Source organism: Clarias gariepinus, chromosome 21, assembly GCF_024256425.1.
Source record: "Clarias gariepinus isolate MV-2021 ecotype Netherlands chromosome 21, CGAR_prim_01v2, whole genome shotgun sequence".
NCBI lineage: Eukaryota > Metazoa > Chordata > Actinopteri > Siluriformes > Clariidae > Clarias > Clarias gariepinus.
In genome coordinates, this window is record NC_071120.1 from 19,219,691 (window position 1) to 19,242,729 (window position 23,039).

General features: G+C 37.2%; 2 protein-coding genes across 2 annotated transcripts; both read left to right on the forward strand.

Annotated features, from left to right (window-relative positions):
* Window positions 1–3,684: 3,684 nt before the first annotated feature.
* Window positions 3,685–7,379, forward strand: dmrt3a (doublesex and mab-3 related transcription factor 3a). The gene is made up of 2 exons (XM_053481121.1): window positions 3,685–4,069; window positions 5,733–7,379. Exons 1-2 carry the CDS (start codon window positions 3,715–3,717, stop codon window positions 6,686–6,688), a joined length of 1,311 nt encoding a protein of 436 aa, XP_053337096.1. The 5' UTR covers window positions 3,685–3,714; the 3' UTR covers window positions 6,689–7,379.
* Window positions 7,380–11,958: 4,579 nt separating this feature from the next.
* Window positions 11,959–14,789, forward strand: dmrt2a (doublesex and mab-3 related transcription factor 2a). Its single transcript, XM_053481325.1, has 3 exons — window positions 11,959–12,345; window positions 12,810–12,912; window positions 13,453–14,789. The coding sequence occupies exons 1-3, from the start codon at window positions 12,022–12,024 to the stop codon at window positions 14,526–14,528; spliced, it is 1,503 nt and encodes a 500-aa protein (XP_053337300.1). The 5' UTR covers window positions 11,959–12,021; the 3' UTR covers window positions 14,529–14,789.
* The last annotated feature ends 8,250 nt before the right edge of the window (window positions 14,790–23,039 follow it).

A 23,039-nucleotide genomic window follows, 5' to 3' on the forward strand; every position in this document is an offset into this window, starting at 1 on the left:
AACAAGGCCACAGAGTTTGTTCCTTCAGTCTGCACAAATTAAAGAAAAAAAAATTGACATTGCAAAAGTACTTAAAAGAAGTTTATTCTTAACATTAGGTACTTTTTTGCCACATGGTAGCAGTAAACTTGACATGATCATAATCGCTTGAGAAAAGACTGGCTTTTAAAAGGGTAACATTTTAAGAAATTTGAATATTAATTAAGTATTTCTTTGCAGAATATATCACACTGGAGAATATTCAAAATTGTTTAAATGAAAATAATGTAATATGTGAAAAACTATACATTTTTGCAAAAAAAAAAATCTTAGTATTCAAATTACTAAGTATTCAAATAACTTTTTACAGTTAATTTTTCTATATGCTCAAGGTTGGGGAAATCATTTGGTCCCCGCTCCCATCCCCCCACCTACTCTACTCTGGTTTCGTTTAATTCCGTTTTAACTTCACCCAGAGCCATTAGATTGTGTTAAACTTTGATGACTGGTCAGGTCATTCCTTTATATACTGTATGACACTGACTCTTTCCTCCTTGAATGTTACAGAGCTTTCAGAGGGGAATAATCTTCTTTTCAAACATGGTTTGAACAAACAAACATGGTTACAACAAATTGTGTAACTGTCTTACTATTTTTCCTCAATTCTTAAACAGGTCTCACAGCGCATTTCTAGTTGTTGATACTTTTCATCACAATTGAAACGTTTTAATTACAGTAAAGAAACAAAAATGAGTATGAAGTCATACTCATTGCCAGAACAACAATAATAAAAATATAATAATCAATAGTGTTAAAATACATCTATATTAATACATAATATTTGTTCTGTGTCTCCATGGCCTGGTGTTTCATCCAGGGTGTTAAAATAAACAATTACTAAAAGATAATAAATTAATATTTAGATGAGTCTTAGAAACTGGACTTTTATGTCTATACAAAACTGTAGTTTTCAGCATATTTTACATTAATAATATATTGTAGCTACATTCATATATTGTAGTCAGCAATTTGGTGTAATGGTTACTACAAGTAGAGCAGGACACCATGTTAATTTTCAGTTAAATGTTAAGTGTTGGTTATTGACCAATTTGAATGGTGATTGGAATTTCAGGCTTGGAGTGTTTATAGAATCTCTGCTATCTATACTCTTTAGTCCACTTGTCTCCACATTGGTTTGTTTCAAGTTCACTTTGATGAAAGCTCATGTTCTATATTAACTTGCCACCTTCTAACATGAATATTAACCTAAAAATGTTTGTTTTTTTAGCTTTAAATAGATTGCTGATTCCCTATCCATCAATTTTAATGAAATATGTAGAGAATAATTAATTAATTTATTAATAAAATCATAAATTTAGTTTTCATCATAGTTAGCGTTTTTTTATTTTTTTTTATATCCACTAAATATTCTAATGAATTAATTTTCCACCAACTTGATATAGAGCTGAAAAATGGCTTTAGCAGAAATTTACCGTTTGGTCAAAAAAGGAGCCTTATTAATTGAATCATATGTAATTTAATAAGCTGTTTGTGATTAGTACTCTACATAATTGTTGTATTTTTATATTCTTTTTACAGGAAAAGATGTGAGTATTTTTGTTAATAAATCACAAGTATTTTTTGTTAAAACACTGCTCATAAACGGAAATCATTTGCACTGAACTGTTTTATTTAAAGTAGTAAGTTGATTTATGTCTGTCATTATTTTTATATTTGTTAGCGGGGATTGATAATTGCACTTCTCCATTACTCATAGCTTTAACTAATGTCACCTTGTTTGCATAAATAACGTAATATCGACTTAATTGTTATTTCGGGTTATTAAATCAAATATAATATCATTATTTCGCTTGGATATGTCCTTGGAAATAATAATTTAATATAATACAGCTGTAAAAAAATATAGATGTATAGTTTATTTTATGGAAATGTATCAAATGTGCTGAAATTATCCTCGTGCTTCTTTGACGTTATTTCAGTATTCATTTGCTTGGTTGCTTGTTTATTTGGTTTTATACATTTATTTATTTTGTTTTAATAATGTCCCCAAAATATAAAATACTCAGTAGACATAATGTACATTATACACTGTGTGAACATCAGCCGAGCTTCTTGTCTAAATGTTCTTATATTGCCGTTTGAATATGTTATTAAAAATATTAGTCTGTTTAATAATTCTTATATTATTTTATACTCTCAAAATATTACGTTTAGTATTAATGTATTATGCTTGTCTTTGCGTGCATCATCAGTAATCTATCTGTGACTTTAGCCGTCACTATTCTTGTGTGCATCATTTTGTGGACAACAAACACAATGCGTTTTATGCGCAATAGGTCTATACATAAAAACGTAAATAATTTGATCACACACCGCTGCTCGATGTGCTCGGCCCGAACCTCCCCTTCACATTCACACGCCGTATTATCGTCACCTTGAATTTTCCTCCGCTGTTTTCCAATTAAAAGCTTAATAGCCCTGGAAACGGAGTTCATGTGGGGAAGTTTGAGAGCGGCCCCTGTTCTCAAAGTTGTTCTGCTGCGATCCCATTATGTGCTTGACTAAACCCTTTTAGGCGCAGAAACGGGACTCGGGCTGCACGGTGTTCAGTTTCAATGGTCTCTTAACGCTGTAAGACACATCTCAACATCTTACACTCTGCCGTGGGTTAAGGTGCGCTATAGCCTTCTTAATGCATGAGAAAATGAAATGCTCGTCACTGACACATAAAGCACCAACGTGAGGATTTTCCTAAAGCACACTGAACGTTTCGCTTTATTCCAAAATAGCAGATTTACTTTGACTGGTATGCCTGTGCATCCTAATTTATCAATTTCCCATGCAAGTCTATATTATGATTACATTCCCCCCCGTCACTAAAAACTCTATATACCGAATGCAGTCGCTCAATTAACCGGAATAGCGCTCATTATTGTCGGCCCGGGTAAAATTCCTCATGGGAATAAGTTAAGCACGCATTCAAATGCAAACCAGCGTATTATTTCTTCACTGTTTAATTCGGATGCGCAGCATGTGGTTAAACAAAGTAGTCCTACCGAGCGGCTTCATGCAAAGCTCTCAGCACTGCAGGCTTTCTGGACATTATCGGATGATTTCTGAAATGACTGCACTGTTAACACCTTCGAGCATGTTTGCTGAACTAATTGCTTAGGATCAGATTCCCGGTTGCCTAACCCTAAAAATTCACACTGTCCTGCAGTTTGGGCGCGTAATCGGTGCATAAAAACAACAACAACACACACACAAAGAACGCAAAAATGTGCATGTGCTTTATGACTGATTGCAATTTACTTGAAATTAAAAAAACAAAACAACAATTCGATTTTTTTATGCTGTTTAACCCTAACTATGATATAAACTCAAAGATTTTGTCAATTTATGAAAGGTGTTCGATGAGACCTCCCTCTGCGGATTTGAACACTATATGACGTGTGATACAAGAGCGCGCGCGTGAAGTTGCTCGCTTTTGCCAGCGCGTGTCTGATTGCCCTGACGCGCACCTTTATTGCAGGCCGAAAAAGGTGGATCCTGGTCTTTGAGTCAACGCCTCTTTATCACGAGTGTAGCAAGCGGGGGAAAAAGGGAGGGGGGTCCTGAGCTTGGCATCTCCTGACAACTGACATTCACTCTCGCCTCTCGTCGCTTTTATCTGATGCTCTTGTGGAGCCGAGCGTCCGTCTCGAGTTGCGCGACATGAACGGCTACGGCTCGCCGTACCTGTACGTGGGCGGCCCGGTGGCGCAGGCGCGCGCGCCGCTCCAGAGGACACCCAAGTGCGCACGGTGCCGCAACCACGGCGTGCTGTCCTGGCTCAAAGGCCACAAGCGATACTGCCGCTTCAAGGACTGCACGTGTGACAAGTGCATCCTGATCATCGAGCGCCAGCGCGTAATGGCGGCGCAGGTTGCGCTCCGGCGGCAGCAGGCAAACGAAAGTCTGGAGAGTTTAATTGCCGAGCCTCCGCCGCCGCCGCAGAGCCACAGAGCCATGGGCAGCGGAGAGTTACGCTGGAGCGCCGAGCCAATCATGGCCACGCAGTCACCAACAGGTAAAACACACATGCTGCAATTACACTCCACTATCAGCTTGCTTAACCGAAGAACTGAAAAGTTTCGTTACACTTGGCATTAGATGAGATGGATATCGACTGCATATCAAGACTGTTTGATATTTATTTTGCATAAACAACTAGGAAGCATGTAGAATTATTGTAACTGTCTGATAAGTGCTGATGTTAGATTAGAACTTTTCCCAGATAAAATGAGAGAGAGAGAAAAAAACAGATAAGACTACTTAATAAGCGGAAAATTGTCTCTTTTGGACGACTTTTTAACGGCATTTTTGTTACATAAATCTATTAACTTTTAGCAAAATGCACTTAATACATCTACAAAATATAATTTCAGTTAAATTCTAACTATGTTAAAATTAACAGCAAACATAAAACTGAAACAATAATAATAATAAAAATTATATATTAAAATGATATATTAAAAATGTATTATTAATATTATTATTATTATTATTATTTGAACATATTGTTTAGTGTCTGAGCAGCATCAAGCAAGTTCGTCACTACGAGATACATTTGATGAAATGAAGAAATTAGTTTTTTTTGTTTTGCGTTAAAAAAAGTGTTTTCCCCCTGCAGTTCTGCTGTAACCCAACTGTTCATCTGATGTTAATTCCTCTGTTATTTTTCAGAAACTCTTTAATTGATTTCTGTGATAAATCTCAGAAGAAAGAGTGAGCTGACATAATGCAATTAAATGTTAATTAATCTGGGTTGCAGGTTTTAGTTAAATCGTGTTACCGTGGCTGGTGTTCTAACAAAAAAAAAGCGCAGAGGGAAAAAAAGTGACTGAAGAAAATAGCCATCGACTTTCCATCACGCTTCTCTCAGAGCAGATGATTCTGTTCGCTCTAAAGATTACTGTAATCAACGCAGGACAGGTTGAATCGAAAGCAATAGCAATAATTTTCCGGGGAGGTCAAAACTCGGGTGAAATGTTACCAAATAACAGGCAGCTTTGCTAAAAGAGGGAGAAGGAGAATTGACGACAAATCTCCACGTGGCAGCCAGTCAGCACTTTTGTGTGAACAGCTAAAGGAGAAAATAAAGTGAGGGAAAATAAATCAGCCAAGTGCTGACAGTTTAACCCGTCACTGAATGTTGCTCTCTCAGTGTGCAAGGGCAGCACAGTCTGAACCTCTGAGTCTAATGCACAGTATGCTCTAAAACTTAATTTTCCGTTTGTATTTACTCTCGGATATGTGCTGTTATATGTTAAGGAGGTTCAATTACTTTTAGCTGTAAGTAACATAAATCAGACTTAAAGTCAGGTAATGATGGGTATTTTTGTTGCTTATTGGCTGATAAAATATTTTAAGTTCTCTGAAGAAGTAAAATGTTTAAGTCATTTTTTTTTTACATTTACATGTTTTATATCATCAGAGACAGATATTTTTTGTGACTGATAATTAAATTATTTATTTTAATTATCTCTAATTTATTTAAATAATAAAATATTAAAAGACCCATCTCTGAACTTTACACGGTACTTAGGTACAGCTTTAACCACATTTCATTTTTCATTCTAAACTGATAAAATGTTAGATTGCTCTCTGTATTGCTTTGCTGCCTGTTATAAGGGCATGTTATCTTTTTGCTATGCATATAGATTCATGCATGCATTTCTGTCTGTTTTTAGACTTAAATGACGATCTCTCAGGTGAGCAATCTGGAGGAGAAAACAGCGGCAGCACCAGCGATCGAGAGCAGGAAGCTGCCAGCTCACCTGAGGAACCCAAAGCCAACTCCTGCTTCACTCCTGAAACCCCAGACCCACCGTCTAATTCTGATGAGCCTCGTTATATCTCACCCAAACCCTGTGCTGACCCAGAACCAAAGCCTGACAGCCCCAAATCTCCCACTGAGCCCAATCTGCTAATCGAAGGTCTCACAGGCTCTGTGTCTCTGCCATTCAACCTGCGAGCCAACCGTCCTCCTCTGGAAGTACTGAAGAAGATATTTCCTTCTCACAAGCCAACTGTGCTCGAACTGATCCTGAGGGGTTGCGGAGGTGACCTGGTGGGCGCCATTGAGATACTTCTCTCCAGTCGCTCTTCAAATACAAAAATGGATAAGCCCTCATCTGAAAACTCAGAGACTTTAATCTTGCCCTCCAATGGCCACCTTTTCGAGCCCTTAAGCTCTTACCCTGTCTCTTCCTCCAAGTGGTCAGTGGGTTCAGCCTTTCGTGTGCCAGATTCACTTCGCTTTACTCCAGAATCTCCTGGTGGGGTGATGCCGACTCCCTTGGGCGTTCCTCTGCAGCCTGGCTTTTCTCAGGCACACCGTTACCCGTTGATGCTGCGCAACTCGCTGAGTCGTGGTCAAGCTGGGCCTTTTATGTCCAATGACATGACTTTGTGGAATACCATGAGCTTGCAGCAACAGTACCAATTCCGCTCGCAATACGTCTCGCCTTTCTCAGGGCCATCATTCCGTGGATCACCTCTCCTGCCCTCTAGGTCAGCTCAAGAAGAGCAACGCATAAGCATTCAGGAGGATGCGGCCAAACACACTGTATATGCCGCCACCGACGAGGAGTACGATGAGCGATCTGACTCCTCAGACTCGAGGATCCTCAATACATCTTCATAACCTACAAAAGATACAAACACACCAAAAACCATGTTACAGATTGACTGAGAATGGCAAACAGTTCCCATACTGTACATTATTTGACATATTGTGTTGCTCTCATAGTGAAACACATGGGCATCTACCAAAAATGCATAATGAATAAATGACTGAACATTAGTTTGTGAATAATAACCACAAATTCCACCTTGCATGAAATGTACTGTGAATAGTAATGCAGTGTAGAAATAGTAAAAAAATACAGCATGTAAATGGATATGCCCTGTACCCAGTATGAATTCTTATTGTCATTTATTCACATGAACTAAATATAGACAGGATGTAAATGTTCATAGGATATTCATATTAATTCAGAAATCATTGTTATTTAATATTGTACTTGAATATATACATTTAAAAAAAAACCTTGAATAATTTCAGCAGATTTCTGTATTCCTGGAAATACTTGTTAACTGTGAAATATAACAGAGTCCAAAACAAGAATTGGTTTAATTTTATTGTAGCGGGACTGTAAAGAACACATTTTCAATTCATCAAGTACATAATTACAGAAATGTATTTGAGCACCGAGAAGACATTTATCTGCTGAACTGACAGCTGAAATAGAACAACTGTCTAAATTGGCGAGGATGTAAACTCTGAACTGTACAAAGTAATATATCTAAAATAATAAAAGCAGAGTGTGACAATATTTTTGGTGTGTGAATATTATTTAACTAAGCCTCTTTGTTTAGTCACAATGTATTCTTATCGAAGGCCATAACTGCACCATAGTGCACTGTGTGCTTGTCATTTAACACAGTGACGTTAAGGGGGGTGGGGGGAGGCTGGACTTCCAGGTGAACTATGATGAGGTTCTTCCTTTTCTTCTAGATGAGGAAAAAAGTTTCCTATTACAATATTTTTGAAAATTGTGAAACCAGTGTAGCAGAATGTGAACCCATGGATGTTTGAGGTATCACAGATAATATCTTTGATTATAATCTTTGTATTGGTTAGATTTTCTTTGGAACTCAGTTAATATTAAACGAAAATACAATATATGCGTGTACTCAAACATATATTTACCCTAGTAACCCAGTGTTTAGGAAAAAACAAAAAACGATTTAGTTCCACAATTAAAAACTGAGGTGGTAGCGACATCTAGTGGTAAAATTTGGATAATTACACAAAGCGTTTAACATGACATGTCAAGCAATAATCTAAAAGTAAAAGTACCAAACAGCTGCAAAGTAAATCGTGTGGCAGTTAATTAATTACTAGGGCTAAATGAATATGTCATGAAAAAAAATTTTTTTTAAGTAGGCGGCTATATTGTTCTTTTTATATTTTATATTATATTATTTCTATTGCATAATTTTGCTACAATATACATTAACAGACATAGTTACTAGAGGTCACCGGAAAGATTATTGATAGATAATTTTTATTTGGAGAAACAGGCCACATATAGAAGTGTAAAATGTCTGGAAATGCACAATGAACCGTTAGCACCATCTTGTGGTCATTAATATTGGTGCACTACAATTTATATGTCCACCTTTTATTTTACCTATAAACCTGATTTTATTATTATTATTATTATTATTATTATTATATATGTGAACGCTAGGTTTATGCTTAATTAAGGAAATTTATTTATATGCATTTATTATACACTTATTAGCCAATTACTTACAAGGCAAACCTAGAAATCCCTTACACTGTATGTAGAAATGGTAGCTTAAATATAACAGTATTATTTACCTTAACGAACGCTGTAAACTATGTAAATTGTTGAAACATTTACAAAATGGCAGCATAATTGCAAAAAAGTACTTACTGCAAAATGCAATATTATTGTTATCACTACTACTATCATTAGTGCTACAACTAATCTAAAATGTAGCCTATACTTTTAAACTCAAAAGTATTAGATTTAAATTAAAAGTATTATTATAATAAAAGAATTAAAGTACACCGCATTAGTGAAGGTTACAATCTAGTACTGAGAGTATATGTACAGTATATTAATTAATATTTTTGTGGCTGTCTCTATCTTTATTATTGGAAAACTGATAGTCCGAATTTTGCAGCCCCGTGCGTCATTTGTTTCCAGTTGGACTTACATAAACAGTGTTGGATTTAATCCTGCTGTGTGGCTAAATGTGAGTGTGTGAGGGTGCAGGTGTTGCACTACATTAAACACGCGTGTTGACTTAACCGACAGAAAGCTTTTCGTGCAGCCCATTTGAATACGCGCCTCTAAGTCAACACATTTCGGTGAGGTCGCATACATCACATCTGGACTGATAAATTATGGGAGGGAGAGAATTCAACACAAAGCACGTGCTCCAGATCCATCAGGGGGTTGCTTAAGGTGCTTACAGGCCAGCGGTGAACGCGCGCGCGCGCACACACACACACACACACATCTCCATTACACTGATCGGGTTGCGCGCAGTGTGTGACACTTTGAGTGTCCCCATCAAAAGCTGACACACACAAAAAGCTAATTACAGTAGTCTAATAGTGTGTTATTTTGACATTTAGTACAGTAGAATGCAAGGCGTATCTTTCCTTCTTCTTGCACCCACGTCCAAATTTAACCCAAATGAAAAAGAAAATAAATAATGATATAACACTTTGCATTTGTAAATCCCTGGTTATACCTTGCTAATGTTTTTGTTCTTTATTTTATGATGTTATTTGTATGATGTCATTTTTTATGATCTAATGATTAAGTGCCTTTCAGTTTGGCAGCCAGACCGTGTTAGAGATAGGACAAGCTCAAGACGCTCAAAATCAAAGCTTTCTTCTTTATGTGAAGAAAATTAATGTTGCAATGAATCAGCTGTTCGGTTTTGATTGGCTGTGGTTTCAGATGATGAAGGGAGCGACAGACTGCACCTGCACTCCTGAAACACACCACATGAGTGTAAAACACACTGCATACTGCTGTTATTACTCTACATGTTATTTTGATATAAATATATTTATATTATTTTAATATTTTATTATTATTATTTTAATATATATTTTTTAAATATTTTATATGAATATATATTACATATATATTAATATAACATATTTAGAAATATAAAATATTTAATAATAAAATATTTAAAAAATAATATTTATGTAATATATATATCAAATTATATATTACATAAATATTATTTATATATTTTATTTTTATAAAAATAATATTTATGTAATATATAATTTGATATATATATATATATATATATATATATATATATATATATATATATATATATATATATAATTATTATTATTTTTAGCCTAATTACATTTAGCCTCTAATATAGTATATCTAATTATACTGGTTGAATATGAAGTACCTAACACTTTTATAATAAATTTTTACAAATTACATCATGTTGAAGATATGATTACACATATTCAAGGATGGTTTTCCCTGTACATAACCTAGTAAGATGTGCACATAATTTAGACTAATTCGTTGATTGCAATTCGTTGGTTGCAATAAACATGTTGCTTAAGAGAATGCATTTTATTTGCATCGAGGGCGTGCACTTGCACGCATGCGCAGTAATTTCCCTGGATAATTTCACGGGCACTTTCATGCCCTGATCACTTTAACGAACGATGGACCGAACTTGTGAATATGTCACCTACATTTAATCATGCTAACAATTTTTTTTTTGCTGACAAGAAAATGTATCACATTGCAGGGTTACATTTATTTTAATCGAGATATGTCTTATATATCTTATTTATCGATGTCTGCAGTGCATGCATGGTGTTAGTACTCATTGAGCTTTCCCTAATTATTATCTAGGTGCCAGTTATTAGGTGTAATGTTATTTTACTTTGTTATGAGGCAGTTCACACATTAGGACAAAGCCCGAGATGAGTAGTTTCCCCTTCCTGATGCTTTTACTCATCTCATTTATTTCAACAACCAGTCAGTCTCTTCCAATCCTTTATAAATTCATCAGAGAGAATGGTGGGAAGTGTCAATCGGCGTATTATTAAATAACAGGAAAAAGGGAAGAGAATACGTTTTGCACTGGATTGTGAAATTATTGACCACTGAAGTGCATTTCGCAGATGTAATTTCTGATTTCGTCCATGCAAATTTCTTTGTAAGCTATGCAAACCTTCCGTAAGATAATAACTCAGAAGTAAGCCAATTCTGTTCTCTGCTTAACCTTTGGCACCGATAAAAGCAATGTAGGCGATCCTATAGGCAAATCATAACTTGCGGAGCAATTTAACTATTAAACAACATAAAAGAAAACACGAGCTGGACTTTGAGAAGGGTTTGAATGTCGATGAAAATCAATCACCAATTTTTTTGCATTCTCGAATAGCCTGGTTATTTGAATAATTTTAATAGTGGTTACATTGACTATAACGAACCCATTCTAACGAAATGACACCTTTTATATAAAGACAATATACAGCTTGCAAATTCCGACATTGATTTGCGTGACAAACTAGACGTCAGGGCAATTTCTTTCCACAGGCCGACCTTAATACAAACACGTCGATGGTTTACTTTGTCCAAAATAACGTTTTAGCAGAAACATGTTGTTTATTATGTGTGCAGAATCAAGCAGCAACACTGCACGTGAGCTTAACATGGACTGCGTTTTGGTTTATCCTGCTTCACCACCGGTGTTGTCTCTTTGTGTTACTACAAGCTGATAATAGTTTCCTGGAATTGTTGTATTTGTAACTTCATCCCAATAAGACGCGGATTGAGGAAGACGTCCGGAGACAGCCAATTGGAGCGCGCGCCTGACAGAGAGCCAATCAGAACGCGCGCGCGGCGGCCGTTAGAAGGGGGAGGAGGCGTGGATCTGGACGCACTGTGTGACAGCGGAGCCAGTAAATAACGCGCACTCACTCACTCCAGGATTTGTGTGTGGAGCGAGCAAAAACAGGGAAGCCACTACAGGCATCTGAAACCAAACAGTACAAACTGAGAGGATATAAGAATACTCAGTTTTTTTTTTTGTGGACAGCTGTGCTTCTTCTTGGTTACCACTGGTGCGCGCTTTGGACTTGGTGAGTAGTTCGGATAAAGTGTTTTGGCATGCTTAAGTCTAAATCTTTCTAAAAAATGAATGAAAGGCCTTTGGAGAAAAGCTAATTTATTATTATTATTATTATTATGATTACTATTATTATTTTTATTACAGGGTAAATATAGCCTAGTAATCTTTGTACATTTATTTGGAAAATGAAGTGAGCAAAATGAACCCAGATGACACTTTTTATTTTTGTTTTAGAAAAAAAAAAAAAATCTGAAAATAATCACCTGAGTGACCGAGGACGCGTCCGCACTGGACTCTGCGAACATGACGGAGCTCTCCAGTCCTGAATTTGAGATCGACGTGGAGAGCCTGGAGACGGACGCGGCCGCGGAGGACGAGTCGGGCTGCAGAGACGAGGAGGAAGACAAGGCGAGCCACGCGAACAACCCCGGAGCAGGGGATCAGAAAAAGCTGAGCCGCACTCCGAAATGTGCCCGCTGCAGGAACCACGGCGTGGTGTCGTGCCTCAAAGGCCACAAGCGTTTCTGCAGGTGGAGGGACTGCCAGTGCGCCAACTGCCTGTTAGTGGTGGAGCGCCAGCGGGTCATGGCCGCTCAGGTGGCCCTCAGGAGGCAGCAAGCCACAGAGGTAAGAGCTGCTTTTCATGTGGTTTACCCGCACTAAACTACCATGCACGACTAAATCCTCATACTCCAATCATTTAGCTGTGGTTAGAACTTTAGGTGTTCTACAAAACTTAAAATCGGACAGAAATTATAATAAAACCATCATGTACCTGTCAGTATTTAATAGTGTAATAAACATAAATAACAAAATATAATAATATTATTATATTATTATATAATAATAATAATAATAATTATTATTATTATTAATAACAATAATAATAATATACATCTAAACAACTTAATGTCAATATTAGTGTTTTACAGCTATAATAATAATAATAATAATAATATACATAAATTCCTTTAAAAAAGTCTGATGATTTAAAATCACTATTAGGAATTATCTGTTTTTTAAAATATATATATTTTTAATATATAAAAAAATTGTACTTTTGTGCTCACCGTGCCATTTTGTCATTTTAGGATAAGAAAGGAATAACAGGGAAGCCAATACCAGCTGAAAGACGAGCTATCTATCAAAGGCACATGCGCCCTTCAACCATGCTGGCTAAAAGTATCTTAGAAGGTAAGTGGAATGTTTAAAAAATATTTTGTACTTTGAAATAACCCTTTCTATAAGCTGTCCTTTTTTTCCCTTAAAACTTTGATTCCTCTTTTCTGTCTTTTGGCAAGCTAATATAATCCTTTTGTCTCTTCCTCAGCTTTTCTTGGATTTCTGATCTTTTCTCTTTAATTCACTTGGTTGCTTAAAGGACATTTTAATGCAGTAAGCGTCTTTTGATCAGTAAAAACGTTTCATGATGCATGAAATATATACTCCTCGGCAGCACTGTTCAGTGTTTTTTTTTCTTTTCCTTTAATAGTTCTTTCTTTTTTGTAGAAGAAATTAATACGAGACTAGTACATATTTGTCAAATTAAAATATATGCAGCTTATTTATTAAACTGAGAAATAGATTTTTATAATAATTAAAGTGAATAATTTATATTACTATTATTTTATATTAGATTTTTTACTTATTTGTTGTCAATAACATAATCATCAAGGTGTCTGTGTCCTTCTTTATATACTCAATAAATAATAAAAAAATTTCTTCTTATCTCAGGTTACCGTCCTGTCCAGTCTGACCCTTTCCTGGGTATGAATCCAGCTCTGCCACCACCTCTGAGTGATCGCATGAGAAAAAGACGTGCTTTTGCTGACAAGGAGCTGGAAAGCATCATGCTGGAACGGGAATACAAGGAGAGAGAACTCCTCGAGTCCAACCAGTCTGCTGCCAGCTCTTTGTTTCTACCAGGCAGCGTGGTGCACGCTGCCGAGTACAACTCTTACAAAACAGCCTTTTCCTCATCTTCTGCTCCTACTGTAGCAGCTGACGCATCGCCCAAGGAGCTGTGCGGCTTTCTGCCTAGTTGTCTGGACCTGCCCCTGAGTTACCGAGCAGCTGGTGGGGCAGCCAACGTCGAGCTGATTTCCTCCAACGTGAGCGTGGCTACCACATACCGCCAGTACCCGCTATCGTCCCGCTTTGTCATGTGGCCGAGGGGTGCCAATAACCTAGGTGATGCGCTCCTCTATCAGCAGTGCCTCCTCAATGCAACTGCGGTGCAGAACCTCAAACCTGGTGCTGTCTGGGACCCCAAAATGATGCCATCAACTGAAAGCAACTCTCCTGAGCATGAGCCTGCAGCTTCTAGACTCGAGGGTTCCCGTGTGGCCCCAGAAACAAGTGACCTACCAGCTGGAGATGCCCACACAGGACAGAACATTAGGGAGCGCTCAGCATTTTCACCCCCGAAGAAGGCTTTTGGAGCGGCGTTTGCCAGTGGGTCACTCCATCCAGGAGCCCATGAGCATTTGTTGAACAAGATTAGCAAAGATAGCAGCAAGCACACGCTGTCTATGAAGCTCAACTCATTTCACTCTCTCATCCAGCAGACTCTGAATGAGAAGGGCGTTGATATGAGAGGCCCCTATTGTAAAGATCTGTTGGACGGGGCTGCTAAAAGGTACAGGGACGGTGCAGTTAAAGACTCAGCTGGCTTGAAAAGCTCGGAAAGAGCGGTAAAAGACACGATGGTCAAGCCGTCAGGCACGAAGGTTTCATCGAGCGAGCCTTTGTCATTTTCTGTGGAAGCCATTTTAAAAAGGCCCACACCCATAAATCGATCATCCCAGTAAGAATATTATTAACAACAATTAATCACTAATGTACTTATGGACTAAGATTTCTATATACTGTGTATTTATTTGTTATTGATAATTTTGCTGGTTGTGTTTCTATGTGAGAGTAAAAGCCTGGGTGAATATAGCACTCATTTATTCCTGAAAAAGCAGTCCATCAAATACTTGTGTAAATAGTCATGTAAATATTATAGAATGTGACACAAGCATGTTGTAAATGCAGTGTTGTAGAGTATTTAAATGCATTTTTACTTTAAAGATGACAATAAACTTGAATTAAAAACTTAAAGTATATGTTCTCATAATTTTATCCTATAATGTCATAATAAGAATATATCATCTATAATATATACACTTTCAATACAAATAACAAATATTTACTGTGGTGATTATTTTCATTTTTTAAATATTATATTTAACCTGTTAAAATAAAGAGTAAATTTTATTCATAAAAAAATCATACATTAAAGAAATCACTTTGGAGCTCTCAGGTACATTATTACTCACGTTTTAGGATTGTATTATTTTGTGTTTTTCCTAAAAAAAAAATTTAACACTATTTTTTAACTCCTCTCTTCTATGCTATGAACTTTTTTCATATCTTATCAAATATTCCCCCAAGCATGAAATCTTTTTTTAGAGTGACCTTTTAAAAAGTCATACGAACTATACCATTATCCACACTGACATCTGTGTATCCATCTAATGTGTGTGTTTATGTTCGAGACTGCAATTATTTACAATAATTAGGCTGCTGATACAGAACACCCCTAGACGACGTGACTTATGTGAATATGTATCATAGATGCCATAATCCCGTCTTTTAGCAGAAACTTGAGATGCCCACGAATTGTGTACGGTTTACGGTTCTAAAGTTTTTGTCTTAAAAAAAAAAAAACTTTAAGCTTTCAGTTAGTTGGAAGACACGTGTCCAGACAGGTTAGTGAAGATATAGATGTAGTGGGGACTGCTGATTCAAGAGAAAAATAATGTACTCATCCTGGACCTGAGGTTAATGTTTTTATGTTAATTGTAAATGTTGTCTATGTATTAATGTAATATAAAATATAATTTTTAAATTTACTATATTATTATGCACAATTTTAAAATAAGAATAACTTCTGTCATGCAAGAACACACACACACACACACAAACACACACACACACACACACACACAGTTTATCAGAATTTAAAATGAATAAGTAATAATTAGCACCCAAACCCCAAGTAAGACAATTCTGGGTAATATTTGTTTTTTTCCTGCATATTTTTTCTCATATTTACTGTAAACAATTCCCAAGAATAGCCTGGATCCAAAATATGTGGAAAACAGGTTTAAAAATTGTGCAGCCACCAAAAATTGCAAGATGGAAAAGATATATTGGTTTATTTGTGGTTTAAATAGTTCCAGCCTAGCAAAGATACATGAGCTAGTAGAAGTGAAGTGTTTAGAGATCTTAACCGCTGCTGATAAAGATCTGCTGATGCCATCAAGACAGATGAGCTTCATTCCCAAAGTGTCGAATTTAGCACGTTAGCAAAGTGCACTCACTAACATCGCAAACACAGCCATTCAGCTCCTGTTACCAGCGTTTCCCATCAATCTAATCCTGCCTTCCCTTTTAAACACAGGGGCCGAGGGCCCGGGACGCCGTCGTCTTTATCAGGCGCTGGTTATCTTATCTGGAGCGATCCATTTAATTTAACGGAGGGACTGTGGAATACGGATGGTTTCTGAGGTAATAGCTTCAAGCTGTCACATGGAGGAGTTTGTATCCATGTCGCGCTCTTGTTTTTGGTGCTTGTGAGAAAGATTAGGGTTTCTGCTGGTTGCTATCTGATAATTTATGTTGCATTGCTGATGCAGCCAGTTCTCACTTTCACTATGTTGTATGGAAGGCAGGATCGTAAGATCATCGTCATCGTCTTACACATGCAAGACGTCTTACACATGCAGATTTATTTATTTCATTTTTTTCCCGTGCACTTTAGAAATAAATGAAAAGGATTCTGAATTCAATGCACAATGTTATAATAAAAGGAAAGCGACTTCAGAATGATTGCATTAATAACGGCGATGATGATAATCCTCTAAAATGTTTCTGTAACTTTTTTCATATTGGACTGGTGTGTAGTCTAGCCCACGGTTTATGGTATCCCGATTCCCACCCTCTTTCCTTTTCACAGCCCAGGTCTGTGCAGGTGCAGAAATCTTCCCCATCTTTCAATCTGTTGACTTTGTCGCTTCAGTAACTCAGCACACTAGCTCGGGCCATGCTACAATACGCGCCATATTAAGCACCTATTAAGCTGAAGTGTATGCAAACCCTCTGACACACCGAAGTCACACAAGCAGAGGGGCTATTTTGACATGTGGAATAAATGGCGCGCCATGTATTTTGCATAGATTCTCACCAATGCGTGACCAGCGGGGTAGGATCTCTATTAATTACCCTTACTTTCTTGGCCGTTTTCCTATTCAATATCAGCAACCTTGGTACTGAGGCAGAGCATGGCCTTAAATTCCTGCGAGGCAACTTGTAATATAATAAGAAATGTGTAGCATGGGAGCTTTTGACAAGGTAGCAGCTCTTAATTACCATGTTTGCTGAGCTGACAGTCAACGAAACCAATGCGGGCTCAGTCAAATCAGGGCTTGGCCTCGGTCTCGCTCTCTCTTCCATCACACACCAACGTAAACACACACACATGCACTTAGCCAAACACACTACCACTATCCTCAGAGTGTTTCCACAGTAGAAGCTCGTCTGGTCGGTTATATCATTAACGACTCTGCGGTGTTTTTCTCTCACACTTCTCCTTTAGCAATTAGCACACTTAGCACGGTGGGGTTCTTTGAAGCAGCAACTGTTCCTCCAACAACACACAACAGCTGAATACATTGCAAGCGTGCTACCAGAACAAACAACAACACGTCTTGGTAAAAGAGCCACATCTTCCCACACACCGCTGACGGGTTTATAAAGTAATCAGCCAGAGCAACAAGGGCCTGTCGGTAGGATGAAAGCTTGGAGTGAAACCTGAAACTAAACACCATTTTCAGATGCTTACACTGAAGCCAAGCTCTTTTTGTTATTTATTCAAAGGCGTCATTTACATGGATAAAAACAACACTGTCTGTCTTTGGCCCTGACTCGGGCTTTCTGCTTCTTCCAGCGTCTCTTTTTTTTTTCGCAACAATTCCAAGACAGGCAAGTAGATAAGCAAATTGGCCCAAGTTCATGCAAATGTTTGTAAATCCTTTAGGAACATAAATCTACAAAGCTCTTCTTGGCAACAGCATTTCATCTTAAGCTAGATTCGATCTCGTTTTTTAATGGCTCCAGATGTGTGCACGCATGTCCATCATGTTTCGTGTATGACTCGAAAGTCTTAACTGAAAGGTTCCACCTTTTAAGATCGGAGCCCGACATCTACAAGATCACTAAACTATCTTCTGTATCCGGTGATGCATGGCCCTCATTTGCTATTCTGAAAGAAGAATGGAAATTCTATGGAAATCCAGGGAGGAAAGACATTAGATTTTCCTGCAGAGGTCATTTTCTAAGGTCTTTGTTTCGGCCCATTTAGACTCTGCTCTTCGGTAGACAAGCGCTATGACGGCACAGGGAAATTAAGGGTGGGAAAGGTACAGGAGTGGCTCGTGACAAGCTTCTCTTTAGTTTTGTAAAAAACATCAATTAAACTGAAACACTCTATTCACGCACAAAGAAAACTTTATAAATTCCCAGCAGTATAACAAACTTTATATACAGTATATATATATAAAATGCAATGAATAATTGCACTCGATAATTGAATGATGTCACGGTATCTCCCATGAGTCTTCTCAGTGTCAAAACACACCGCTGTTTTTTTTTCCCAAAGTGGTGCTCATGTTGATGTAGCAAAAGCTTTCTATCCAGTCATTAGACAACATAGGCTTAAAAAGCCAAGCCCAGGAGAGTATTTGACTTCTGGCCTGGATGTGGCCCTCTGATTTCCTTCGACCCTCCTCTCTCATGGGGTCTGCCCTGCTGTTAGAGGGGACTTGTGTTATTCACGGGAGCAGGCTAAACAAAGACCCGATGACAGATCAGGTGAAGTGAAAGGGATTGTGTGTCAGGTTGAAAGTGTCTCAAACATGGGGAATCCCTCACGGGCACACGGAGGAGGCGGGTAAGATGGAATGCGAACAGGAGGAGCTGTTTGGGTTTGGCTTGGGTGGTTGTTGTTGACTGACGATGCGGCATGAATTGAATAGCTGGCCTAATATGCCCGTAAACTCTTAATGGCATCAGTAAGGTGAAACCTCCGTCAAATTTAAATGGCTGGTAGGTTTTTATAGATTGTCGGCATTACCATTTATACTGTGCGTCCACCACGGATAGTTGATATCTCGGAACAAAAATGAAGTCCTGGTCATTATCACAAGCACCATAATGCACTCGGGATTACCCTTAAAACCAGAGGCTGTTCAAATAATAAAAAGGCTTTCCCAGGATTCATTCCTTTATTCATTCGTTTATTCATTTTTCATTAACTGCTTCCTCCCTGTCTGAGCCCATCACTAGGTGTGAATTCAGCTCAACTCCGCTCATTCACACCTTGCTGTATGGTAGCTAATCTGCCTTTCCGTGAAGGAAACACCACGTGGACGATTTGAGAAACTCCACACACAGACAGTAACCCGAGCTCAGGATCGGACCAAAGACCCTGGAGCTGTTCGCAGCCACACTACCCGCTGCACCATCATGCTGTCTGATCTACCAGCATAAAAGATAACACTGTGTATGCCTAGCATCGAAATATAGCGTCCAGTTTCATGAGAACAGGTTTTCAGTTTTCCTTCAATTTTTTTTTACTTAAGGAAACTAGCATATATTAATTATACACTCTTTATAAGTGAAGTCAGATCACACGAGGCTGTTTTTTCTGTCCAAAATTGAAAAAAATTTAAATTGCTATGATGAGACATAATGCATTGCTTTGTAAACATGTTGATTGTAATTGATACAAGACATATACAGAAATTCTTGTAAAACCTAAAAAAAAAAATGCTACGAAAGAATAATTGTTTTGGAAACATTTCCAATTGTGTTCGAAATAACACCTATACGGCAATTCTTGTAAAATTCGGAAAAATGCTACGAAATGAGCAGAGGTGTTGTTTAGTAAACATCTGGACTGTGAGTGAAATAACACCTCTTGACCATTTGGGCTGTGGGAGGGTGTGGGAGGCACACCTACCCTCTGCACTCACTGGATGACATACCTCCTGAGAGAGAGAGAGTTTGATGGACAATTTATTCCACAATCATTTATTCTAATCGATTTGATAATGGCCTTGAGTATTTTAACCTTGACAGAGGCCACATTTCGAGCCGTTGCTACTGTGACACTTATGCTGTGTTTTGCCAACATGAGGTGTGCTATTCTCCATGTTGTCATGTAAACAGAGATTGTTTCCTGTACAATGTGGTGTCACAAAACTGGTTTATAATTCTTATCTGCTCAGGTTTCTGCAGGGGTTAGGACCAGACGTCCAGATGTCCACCTGCGGGGCTAGACCGATGCTCCAAAACATCTCCAAGGGTCTTTTTCTGTCTGATTAATCACTGGAATGAATTTTATCACTTGATCTACGAATTTCAAAATCGATATCGCTTTCGTTTTTTTGCGTAGCTTTTAAGCTTTGCTCCCCCCCCGATTATATTTATTTTATATTTTTTTTACCAAAAGGGCCAAATGGCACATGATATGAAGGAGATAGTACAAGTGACTGATTTCTCTCCTCCGGGGACTCAGGTTTAGTTTCTTTACACTTGGTGGTTTGCCTACAAGCTTATATGCCACCTCTAGTGGCTGATAGACAAAAAAGGTGGTCAAAAAACAAATAAACAAACAAAAAACTAAGAGCTGATGGTTAGACAGGAAAAGCACAGAACTGCTAACATTTGGTTATCTTGACCAATACATTTGTCTGTACACTGGTGCTATTAGGCTTTTCCGCAATTTGTTGGCGTATTGCACAAATAATTTTTTGTTATTTTTTAAATAATGTTTGTTTACTTATTTATTTATTTATTTACAAATTAACTGTTAAGTATTGTATTACACTTGTAAGAATTGAAGCTTGACTGTGTTTTGGTATGTACAGACCCAGCTGAGGTAAGACCTGATTTCACGTGAGATGACATGTCTCATCACCGGCTTAAGGTTGAAAAGTAGACATGTTTTACAGGAAAAGACTCAGGAAAAAGTTTGGCACTAATGGAATCCATACCATATCTGAAATGAGGAAGAGCGGCGCAGGTGTCAGATTCCTCCTCGTCCACCCAGATGTTGGATCAGACCATTGAAGAGATACTCAATTCACACTTATTTCAAGGTAACTGAAACTATAGTGTTCATCTCATGGGCATGACGAAGTGATTCCAAATGTTAGACTGAAGAATTTAGGAATGACGTTTTTTTTTCCTGTGGAAGTGACTTGATGTGACACATGTTTTGATTTAGTACTACGGTTTCCACATTCAGTTCAAAATACTGTAAAAGAACAACATATACACTACCGAATGGGATAAGATAAGATAAAACAGCTTAACATGTAACAGCACATAACAACATAAAGCATAATTACAAAGAGCATAACGGAACATAATATAACACATAACATATAACACACCATTACACATAAGATAAAATGAAAAATAAGACATAATATAACCCATAACATAAAATACCATTACCATTAAGATGAAATAAAATGACATACCATGACATAAGATATGTGATGAAATATAGACCATAGGATAACATAACACATGAAAAACCATTACACATAATATAAGATGAAACAACGTAATGCAACATGATGTAATATAGGACATAGGTAATGTAACATAACATACTGTTACATTAAAGATAAGATCAAATAACATGACATAACATAACGCAACATAACATAATATAACACATAAGATAGGATGCCATACAGACACATACAGTATAAAACAGCATAGCAAAACATAATATACCATAAATTCAAACAAATGCCTATCAGAAAAGCTAATGTGTTTTTAAAAAAAAATTGGCATATAAAAATCATATTGCATATAAATGTTTAAAAATGTCTGAAAACAAATTAATATTCATGGTGCAATAGATTTTTTTTTTTTTATTGTCGTACTATTACAAATACTTTATAAACATCTAGTCTAGGGATCTTTAGTTATCCAACTGGTAAAACCCTTGACGTTTCTATATAAGAATGCTATTTTCATCTTTTTTTTTTTTAATACAAAGAACTCTTGAAGAATACAGACTACCTTTCTGTCTTGACTACAATGAAAATAAAGTAATGCAGTAAAGTAATGTGATCAAAGTAAGATAATGAGAAACAAGTCCTGGACGAATTTCTTAGTTGTTTTTACATGTACCTCCTGACACTCCCCTAAGGGCCTACTAGGTGTTCTGACAGGAGGAGTTTCCTGTACATCAATACACTGATATGGATAGGAAGTCAGTTGAGTCATTAAAGCTAATTTGAACTTAGTTGAAAATAGTGAAGCTGAAGTTTGAAAGACTTTTTTTTTTAGCATTTTTTATGAATAGCATATATTGTATCGTTGCACTCCAAATTATTCAAACCCCATTAAAAATGAGTTTTTTTGTAGCTGTTTATAATAAATCACTGAAACTAGAGCAATTTAAACAACTCAACACAACTAATACAAATGATTTCTCCATAGTCAACACAAGTGGCCTGTTTTAATGATTACTGTAGTACAGAACTATTCAACCCCCTGAATAAAATCCCTCATTAGAGCACCAATGTATAAATCGGGTGTTGTCTTAATGCAACTGATTAGATGTACTTGATTTAGAACACATAAAATACCAGGACTTTCTAGAGATTTGTTGATGGAGATGTTTGACTGCAAGAGAGTTGACCATAAAGTTATGAGAAGAAATCACTGCCTTGCACAAACATGGATATATAAAAATAGCAAAGACACTAAATGTTCCTAGAAATACAGCAGGAAGCCTATTTTGCAAGCTCGAAGTTTAAAGGAACAATGGCTACGCTACCTGGACATGGCAGAAAGAGGAAGCTATCACCTGCTGCTTCCAGATTCCAGAGGAGGAAAGTGTTGAAAAACCCTGGATTGACTGCAAAGGACCTACAGAAAGATTTGGTGGCACCAGGCACTGAAGTTTCACTCTGCACTATTAGGCGCATACTGATCACTAAGGGGCACCCCAAGGCGTCCCCTGCTACTGACAAAAAAAAACCCACAAAAAAGTTGGCTATAATATGCTAAAAAACATTTAAAAAAAATAAAAAAAGTTTGGGAATTCTGTTTTATAGATTATATATGAATGAAACAGAACTTAAACTTTTTGGGCCTATGAATCAGCGATATGTTTTAATAAAGAAGAATGAAGCATATGCTGAAAAGTGCACCCTGCCTATAGTGAAGCATGGTGGTGATGTTTTGGG